We start from the raw sequence: 10,000 nt of genomic DNA on the forward strand, positions 1-10,000 counted from the left end.
CACACTTTTCATTACTTTTCATTACATTTCGTATATACAACGGTTTGATTTGTCTAATCTTAGCAATTTCTTCTTAGCTAGCTACATAGTCAGTCTTTGTATCAACGACAATTGCATAATTATCGTATTTCGTCGTCCTAACGTATCTGCCCAGCAGCTAGCTAAGCAGCTAGCTAACATCCACTGTCCACTAGCACTGTAGAAACTATTACACTCAACTGAACGACTCGATTAAGCGTAGTGTCAGCTAGCTACATAGTTGTCTTCGCTGTCTTCGTATCCAAGATAATTGTGCAGTTTAGAGTGTGTAGACTTAGAGTGATTATCTTAATTTACCGAGGTTAGCTAGCCAGCTATTTGTCGTCCTTAACGTAGGAAATGCTGCTAGCTAGCTAGCCAACAATAGCCAACCTCTACCGAATTGAACTCCAACTACCGGTCAACATTCCGCGTCGCTCCACAGGTAGTATCACATTTTCATTTCACTTCATTACAGTACAACGGTTTGATTTGTTTGATCGTAGCTAGCCAGCTACATAGCCGCTCTTTGTATCTAAGACAATTGTGTAGTCTAGAGCGATTTTCTAGGTTAGCTGGCCAGCTATTGTCGTTCTTTAACGTAGCTAGCCAGCTAGCCCCCGAATAGCAGCTTTTAGTAACTATTACAGTACAACGGTTTGTTTTGTTTGATCGAGCTAGCTAGCTACATAGCCGTCTTTGTATCTAAGACAATTGTGTAGCCTAGAGCATTTTCTAGTGTTAGCTGGCCAGCTATTGTCGTTCTTTTTAACGTAGCTAGCCAGCTAGCCCCCGAATAGCAGCACTGTAGTAACTATTACAGTACAACGGTTTGTTTTGTTTGATCGTAGCTAGCTAGCTACATAGCCGTCTTGTATCTAAGACAATTGTGTAGCCTAGACTGATTTTCTAGGTTAGCTAGCCAGCTATTGTCGTTCTTTTAAGGTAACGTAACGCAATCAACCTGCTAGCTAGCCAGCTAGCCCCCGAATAGCAGCACTGTAGAAACTATTACACTCGACGGAACGACTTGATTAGTGTAGTGTCAACATCGCAGCCACTACCAGCTAGCCTACTCCAGCAGTACTGTATCATTTCAATCATTTTAGTCAATAAGATTCTTGCTACGTAAGCTTAACTTTCTGAACATTCGAGACGTGTAGTCCACTTGTCATTCAATCTCCTTTGCATTAGCGTAGCCTCTTCTGTACCCTGTCAACTATGTGTCTATCTATCCCTGTTCTCTCCTCTCTGCACAGACCATACAAACGCTCCACACCGCGTGGCGCGGCCACCCTAATCTGGTGGTCCCAGCGCGCACGACCCACGTGGAGTTCCTGGTCTCCGGTAGCCTCTGGAACTGCCGATCTGCGGCCAACAAGGCAGAGTTCATCTCAGCCTATGCCTCCCTCCAGTCCTCGACTTCCTGGCACTGACGGAAACATGGATCACCACAGATAACACTGCTACTCCTACTGCTCTCTCTTCGTCCGCCCACGTGTTCTCGCACACCCCGAGAGCTTCTGGTCAGCGGGGTGGTGGCACCGGGATCCTCATCTCTCCCAAGTGGTCATTCTCTCTCTCTCCCCTTACCCATCTATCTATCGCCTCCTTTGAATTCCATGCTGTCACAGTTACCAGCCCTTTCAAGCTTAACATCCTTATCATTTATCGCCCTCCAGGTTCCCTCGGAGAGTTCATCAATGAGCTTGATGCCTTGATAAGCTCCTTTCCTGAGGACGGCTCACCTCTCACAGTCCTGGGCGACTTTAACCTCCCCACGTCTACCTTTGACTCATTCCTCTCTGCCTCCTTCTTTCCCTCCTCTCCTCTTTTGACCTCACCCTCTCACCTTCCCCCTACTCACAAGGCAGGCAATACGCTCGACCTCATCTTTACTAGATGCTGTTCTTCCACTAACCTCATTGCAACTCCCCTCCAAGTCTCCGACCACTACCTTGTATCCTTTTCCCTCTCGCTCTCATCCAACACTTCCCACACTGCCCCTACTCGGATGGTATCGCGCCGTCCCAACCTTCGCTTTCTCTCCCCCGCTACTCTCTCCTCTTCCATCCTATCATCTCTTCCCTCTGCTCATACCTTCTCCAACCTTTCTCCTGATTCTGCCTCCTCAACCCTCCTCTCTTCCCTTTCTGCATCCTTTGACTCTCTATGTCCCCTATCCTCCAGGCCGGCTCGGTCCTCCCCTCCCGCTCCGTGGCTCGATGACTCATTGCGAGCTCACAGAACAGAGCTCCGGGCAGCCGAGCGGAAATGGAGGAAAACTTCGCCTCCTGCGGACCTGGCATCCTTTCACTCCCTCCTCTCTACATTTTCCTCCTCTGTCTCTGCTGCTAAAGCCACTTTCTACCACTCTAAATTCCAAGCATCTGCCTCTAACCCTAGGAAGCTCTCTGCCACCTTCTCCTCCCTCCTGAATCCTCCTCCCCCTCCCCCCCTTCCTCCCTCTCTGCAGATGACTTCGTCAACCATTTTGAAAAGAAGGTCGACGACATCCGATCCTCGTTTGCTAAGTCAAACGACACCGCTGGTTCTGCTCACACTGCCCTACCCTGTGCTCTGACCTCTTTCTCCCCTCTCTCTCCAGATGAAATCTCGCTTCTTGTGATGGCCGGCCGCCCAACAACCTGCCCGCTTGACCCTATCCCCCTCCTCTCTTCTCCAGACCATTTCCGGGGGACCTTCTCCTTACCTCACCTCGCTCATCAACTCATCCCTGACCGCTGGCTACGTCCCTTCCGTCTTCAAGAGAGCGAGAGTTGCACCCCTTCTGAAAAAAACCTACACTCGATCCCTCCGATGTCAACAACTACAGACCAGTATCCCTTCTTTCTTTTCTCTCCAAAACTCTTGAACGTGCCGTCCTTGGCCAGCTCTCCCGCTATCTCTCTCAGAATGACCTTCTTGATCCAAATCAGTCAGGTTTCAAGACTAGTCATTCAACTGAGACTGCTCTTCTCTGTATCACGGAGGCGCTCCGCACTGCTAAAGCTAACTCTCTCTCCTCTGCTCTCATCCTTCTAGACCTATCGGCTGCCTTCGATACTGTGAACCATCAGATCCTCCTCTCCACCCTCTCCGAGTTGGGCATCTCCGGCGCGGCCCACGCTTGGATTGCGTCCTACCTGACAGGTCGCTCCTACCAGGTGGCGTGGCGAGAATCTGTCTCCTCGCCACGCGCTCTCACCACTGGTGTCCCCCAGGGCTCTGTTCTAGGCCCTCTCCTATTCTCGCTATACACCAAGTCACTTGGCTCTGTCATAACCTCACATGGTCTCTCCTATCATTGCTATGCAGACGACACACAATTAATCTTCTCCTTTCCCCTTCTGATGACCAGGTGGCGAATCGCATCTCTGCATGTCTGGCAGACATATCAGTGTGGATGACGGATCACCACCTCAAGCTGAACCTCGGCAAGACGGAGCTGCTCTTCCTCCCGGGGAAGGACTGCCCGTTCCATGATCTCGCCATCACGGTTGACAACTCCATTGTGTCCTCCTCCCAGAGCGCTAAGAACCTTGCGTGATCCTGGACAACACCCTGTCGTTCTCAACCAACATCATGGCGGTGGCCCGTTCCTGTAGGTTCATGCTCTACAACATCCGCAGAGTACGACCCTGCCTCACACAGGAAGCGGCGCAGGTCCTAATCCAGGCACTTATCATCTCCCGTCTGGATTACTGCAACTCGCTGTTGGCTGGGCTCCCTGCCTGTGCCATTAAACCCCTACAACTCATCCAGAACGCCGCAGCCCGTCTGGTGTTCAACCTTCCCAAGTTCTCTCACGTCACCCCGCTCCTCCGCTCTCTCCACTGGCTTCCAGTTGAAGCTCGCATCCGCTACAAGACCATGGTGCTTGCCTACGGAGCTGTGAGGGGAACGGCACCGCAGTACCTCCAGGCTCTGATCAGGCCCTACACCCAAGCAAGGGCACTGCGTTCATCCACCTCTGGCCTGCTCGCCTCCCTACCATTGAGGAAGTACAGTTCCCGCTCAGCCCAGTCAAAACTGTTCGCTGCTCTGGCCCCCCAATGGTGGAACAAACTCCCTCACGACGCCAGGACAGCGGAGTCAATCACCACCTTCCGGAGACACCTGAAACCCCACCTCTTCAAGGAATACCTAGGATAGGATAAGTAATCCTTCTCACCACCCCCCCTTAATGATTTAGATGCACTATTGTAAAGTGGCTGTTCCACTGGATGTCAGAAGGTGAATTCACCAATTTGTAAGTCGCTCTGGATAAGAGCGTCTGCTAAATGACTTAAATGTCTTAAATGTGGGTTCTCTCCCAGTACTCCTGGTTGCCGGACTGACCTGGGATCAGAATATATAAAGGACTGAGTTAGTTTAAATTTAGAGGATGATTTAATACGTAGGTAAGAGCAATACATAATATTTGCCTCTAATAACACACTAATATGGTGCTAATAACATGCTTATAAGGTGCTAATAACACGCTAATAAGGTGCTAATAACACGCTAATAAGGTGCTAATAATGTGCTAATAACATGCTAATAAGGTGCTAATAACACGCTAATAATGTGCTAATAACATGCTAATACGGTGCTAATAACATGCTAATAAGGTGCTCATAACATGCTAATACGGTGCTAATAACATGCTAATACGGTGCTAATAACACGCTAATACGGTGCTAATAACATGCTAATATGGTGCTAATAATGTGCTAATAACATGCTAATAATGTGTTAATAACATGCTAATAAGGTGCTAATAACATGCTAATAAGGTGCTCATAACATGATAGTAAGGCGCTCATAACATGCTAATAATGTGCTAATAACATGCTAATAAGGTGCTAATGACATGCCAACAACATGCTAATGAGGTGCTAATAACATGCTAATAACATGCTAATAAGGTGCTAATAACATGCTAATGATGTGCTAATAACGTGCTAATTAAGGTGCTCATAACATGATAATACGGCGCTAGTAACATGCTAATGAGATGTAAATATGTTAGTCTAGTTCCACACATGGCGAGCCAATCAGAAGAGACAGATTGAGGTACACCATGTGGACACTACAATAAACGGGATGTAAATTACACACTATTATATCATCGTTGCTGCTATTAGCATGAAATAATGGTAATCGGCATTAATGAGTGTATAAATTAAGATTTACACTGTTACTACCAATCAACATCACATGTGACAGCTGCACTTCCTGTGTGGCTCTGTAGAGATATCTATCTATCCCAGGGTCTAGTCCCCATCCCATCTAGCATCTCTCTGGCGTTAGTCCCCATCCACTCTAGCATCTCTCTGGCATTAGTCCCCATCCCATCAAGCATCTCTCTGGCGATTGTCCCCATCCCATCTAGCATCTCTCTGGCATTAGTCCCCACAACCTGTTCCCCCAGGTTTCCCTCACCTAATCTAGTATGAGAAGAGTAGAATGGTGGATGCAAGAACCCTGACCCCTGACCCATAACTTCTAACCTCTGACCTCTGACCCTCACCTGTCTTGTATGAGGATGGCAGTATGGTGGACACTTTGACCCCCCAGGGTTCCATTTCATGGCGCAGTGTGTTGATGAACAGGTTGAGAGCTGCCTTGGAGGCTCCGTACGCTGCTAGACAGGGGAATGGCTGCTCTCCTGGAGGAGAGAGAGGGGAGAGAGAGAGAGAGAAAAGAGAGAGAGAGAGAGATAGAGAGAGAGACAGAGAGACAGAGACATAAAGACAGAGAGAGCGAGAGAGAGACCACAACGTCAGTATTTAATATATCTAAATCGGTATTTGTTTCAGAGGGTTGAAGGGACGTGTTTATGCTACATGTTAACTATTTCCCTCACATCACCTTCTATTATCTTAAAAGAACTGATACAATGTAAGTTACGCACTTTGCCCTTCGATTAATGCTTGTTTTATATGGACACATTTAAACACGTCAGTAAAGATAAGAAAAGAACACTGGTTCATATGAAGGTAGAGGTGGAGGAGGAGGTGGAGGAGGAGGTGGAGGAGGTGGTGGAGGGGAGGAGGTGGAGGAGGAGGAGGAGGAGGTGGAGGGGAGGAGGAGGAGGAGGAGGTGGAGGAGGAGGTGGAGGAGGAAGAGGTGGAGGTGGTGGAGGCGGTGGAGGAGGAGGTGGAGGAGGAGGTGGAGGAGGTGGTGGAGGAGGAGGAGGAGGAGGTGGAGGAGGAGGTGGTGGAGGCGGTGGAGGAGGAGGTGGAGGAGGTGGAGGAGGAGGAGGAGGAGGAGGTGGAGGTGGAGGAGGTGGAGGAGGCGGTGGAGGAGGAGGAGGTGGAGGAGGAGGAGTAGGAGGAGGTGGAGGAGGAGGTGGAAGAAGTGGAGGTGGAGGAAGTGGAGGAAGTGGAGGTGGAGGAGGAGGTGGAAGAGGTGGTGGAGGAGAAGGTAGGAGGAGGAGGAGGTAGAGGTGGAGGAGGAGGTGGATGAAGTGGAGGTGGGGGAGGAGGTGGAGGAGGAGGTGGAGGAAGTGGAGGTGGAGGTGGAAGAAGTGGAGGTGGAGGAAGTGGAAGTGGAGGTGGAGTTGGAGGGGGTGTGGAGGAGGGTGGGGGGGAGGTGGAGGAGGAGGAGGAGGTGGTGGAGGAAGTGGAGGAGGTGGAGGTGGAAGAAGTGGAGGTGGAGGAGGAGGTGGAGGTGGAGGTGGGAGGTGGATGAAGTGGAGGTGGAGGAGGTTGTGGAGGAAGTGGAGGAGGTGGAGGTGGAAGAAGTGGAGGTGGTGGAGGAAGTGGAGGAGGTGGAGGTGGAAGAAGTGGAGGTGGGGGAGGAGGAGGTGGAGGAGGAGGTGGAGGAGGTGGTGGTGGAGGTGGAGGAAGTGGAGGTGGAGGTGGGAGTTGGAGGGGGTGTGGAGGAGGTGGTGGGGGAGGTGGAGGAGGAGGAGGTGGAGGAGGACGAAGTGGAGGTGGAGGAGGTGGTGGAGGAAGTGGAGGAGGAGGTGGAGGAGGAGGTGGAGGTGGAGGAATTGGAGGAGGAGGAGTTGGTGGAGGAAGTGGAGGAGGAGGTGGAGGAGGAGGTGGATGAGGAGGTAGAGGTGGAGGAAGTGGAGGTGGGGGAGGAGGAGGAGGAGGTGGAGGAGGTGGAGGTGGAGGTGGAGTTGGAGGGGGGTGTGGAGGAGGTGGTGAAGGAGGGGTGGAGAAAGTGGAGGAGGTGGAGGAGGCGGTGGAGGAGGCGGTGGAGGAGGAGGTGGAGGAGGTGGTGGTGGAGGTGGGGTAGAGGTGGAGATGGAGGAGGTGGTGGAGGAGGTGGAAGAGGAGGAGGAGGCAGATCAAAAGTAGGTGGAGGAGGAGGTGGAGGTGGAAGAGGTGGTGGAGGAGGAGGTGGAGTTAGAGGGGGTGGAGGAGGTGGTGGAGGAGTAGGTGGAGCTGGAGGAGGAGGTGGAGGAGTAGGTGGAGCTGGAGGAGGAGGTGGAGGTGGTGGAGGAGGTGGGGGTGGGGGTGGTGGAGGTGGATAAGGAGGTGGAGGTGGAGGAGGTGGAGGAGGAGGACAAAGAGGCGGAGGAAAAGGAGGAGGTGGAGGAGGTGGAAGAAAAGGAGAGGGGGGAGAAGGAGGTAGAGGAGGAGGTGGAGGTGGATGAAGAGGATAGTATTGAAACAGCTCTGATTGGTTGGTATAAGGATGGTAGTATTGAGACAACTCTGATTGGTTGCTATTGGGATGATATTATTGACACAGCTCTGATTGGTTGCTATAGGGATGGTAGTATTGAGACAGCTCTGATTGGTTGCTATAGGGATGATATTATTGACACAGCTCTGATTGGTTGCTATAGGGATGGTAGTATTGAGACAGCTCTGATTGGTTGCTATAGGGATGATATTATTGACACAGCTCTGATTGGTTGCTATAGGGATGGTAGTATTGAGACAGCTCTGATTGGTTGCTATAGGGATGGTAGTATTGAGACAGCTCTGATTGGTTGCTATAGGGATGGTAGTATTGAGACAGCTCTGCCCTACAGGACAGTATCTCTACAGGACAGGATGTTGTTAGCACTATTATTTAGCTTTGCGTGTAGTTTGGTATTTTGTTGTTTTTGTTCGGTGATCATTTAATAAAGGAAGGAACCTTGGTCCACTCACAACTGGTTTCAACACCTGAACGTTGTGATTGGACAATATGGAAGGTGTGTGTATGAGTATGTGGTGAATTGTATTTCTGAGTGTGTGTATGTGTCGTTCACCCACCTGCAGGGCTGGAGATTGTGACGATGCGTCCCTTGGCCTGACGCAGCAGAGGCAGGAATGTCTTGGTGACGTTCAGAGTCCCAAAGAAGTTCACCTCCATACAGCCACGGTAGTTAGACATCAGAGACAACTCTGCATCCCCGAAGTTAACACATACTCCTGCATTATTCACCAAGCCCCACAGACCTAGAGAGAGAGAGAGAGAGAGAGAGAGAGAGAGAGAGAGAGAGAGAGAGAGAGAGAGAGACAGAGAGAGAGAGAGAGAGAGAGAGAGAGACAGAGAGAGAGAGAGAGAGAGAGACAGAGAGAGAGAGAGAGACAGAGAGAGACAGAGAGAGAGAGAGAGAGAGAGAGACAGAGAGAGAGAGAGAGAGAGAGACAGAGAGAGAGAGAGAGACAGAGAGAGACAGAGAGAGAAAGAGACAGAGAGAGACAGAGAGAGAGAGAGAGAGACAGAGAGAGACAAACATAGTCAATGGTAGGCTTCGAGGGGACTCCTATGGTAGGTTCACCTATAGCTCATCTCTTGGCAGTAGTACTGTAGACTACTTTATCACTGACATCAACCCAGAGTCTCTCAGAGCGTTCACAGTCAGCCCACTGACACCCCTATCAGACCACAGCAAAATCACAGTCTATTTAAACAGAGCAATACTCAATCATGAGGCATAAAAGCCAAAGGAACTGAGTAACATTAAGAAATGCTATAGATGGAAGGAATGCAGTTTGGAAACCTACCAAAAAACAATTAGGCAACAACAAATTCAATCCCTTTTAGACAATTTCATGGGTAAAACGTTCCACTGTAATAGTGAAGGTGTAAACTTGGCAGTAGAAAATCTTAACAGTATATTTGACCTCTCAGCTTCCCTATCAAATCTAAAAATCTCAAATAGAAAACCGAAGAAGACACTAAACAAACAACAACAGGAAGAATTATCTATCCAAAATGGAGATGTATGGGTAAACCACTTCTCCAATCTTTTGGCTCTATAACAAAGAATAAAGAGCAAAAACATATACATGATCAAATACAGATCTTAGAATCAACTATTAAAGACTACCAGAACCCACTGGATTCTCCAATTACATTGAATGAGTTACAGGACAAAATAAAAACCCTCCAACCCAAAAAGGCCTGTGGTGTTGATGGTATCCTCAATGAAATGATCAAATATACAGACAACAAATTCCAATTGGCTATACTAAAACTCTTTAACATCATCCTTAGCTCTGGCATCCTCCCCAAAATTTGTAACCAAGGACTGATCACCCCAATCCACAAAAATGGAGACAAATTTGACCCCAATAACTACCGTGGAATATGCGTCAACAGTAACCTTGGGAAAATCCTCTGCATTATCAATAACTGCAGACTCGTACACTTCCTCAATGAAAACAATGTACTCAGCAAATGTCAAATTGGCTTTTTACCAAATTACCGTACAACAGACCATGTATTCACCCTGCACACCCTAATTGACAACCAAACAAACCAAAACAAAGGCAAAGTCTTCTCATACTTTGTTGATTTCAAAAAAGCCTTCGACTCAATTTGGCATGAGGGTCTGCTATACAAACTGATGGAAAGTGGTGTTGGGGGTAAAACATACGACATCATAAAATCCATGTACACAAACAACAAGTGTGTGGTTAAAATTGGCAAAAAACACGCACATTTCTTCACACAGGGTCGTGGGGTTAGACAGGGATGCAGCTTAAGCCCCACCCTCTTCAACATCTATATCAACGAACTGGCGCGGGCACTAGAAAAGTCT

At 49.1% G+C, this 10,000-nt stretch overlaps 1 protein-coding gene across 1 annotated transcript in view; it reads right to left on the bottom strand.

Moving 5' to 3' along the window:
* Nucleotides 1-4,300: 4,300 nt before the first annotated feature.
* The window catches only part of LOC135535304 (11-beta-hydroxysteroid dehydrogenase type 2-like), a 10,380-nt gene continuing 4,680 nt past the window's right edge, over nucleotides 4,301-10,000 (bottom strand). The window contains exons 3-5 of the mRNA XM_064961968.1: nucleotides 8,223-8,408; nucleotides 5,534-5,671; nucleotides 4,301-4,359 (exon numbers count right to left, since the gene is read on the bottom strand). Coding sequence (XP_064818040.1) covers nucleotides 4,316-4,359; nucleotides 5,534-5,671; nucleotides 8,223-8,408 — 368 coding nt within the window. The 3' untranslated portion in view covers nucleotides 4,301-4,315. The remainder of the gene's footprint in view (nucleotides 4,360-5,533; nucleotides 5,672-8,222; nucleotides 8,409-10,000) is intronic.

Source organism: Oncorhynchus masou, unplaced genomic scaffold, assembly GCF_036934945.1.
Source record: "Oncorhynchus masou masou isolate Uvic2021 unplaced genomic scaffold, UVic_Omas_1.1 unplaced_scaffold_4758, whole genome shotgun sequence".
Lineage (NCBI taxonomy): Eukaryota > Metazoa > Chordata > Actinopteri > Salmoniformes > Salmonidae > Oncorhynchus > Oncorhynchus masou.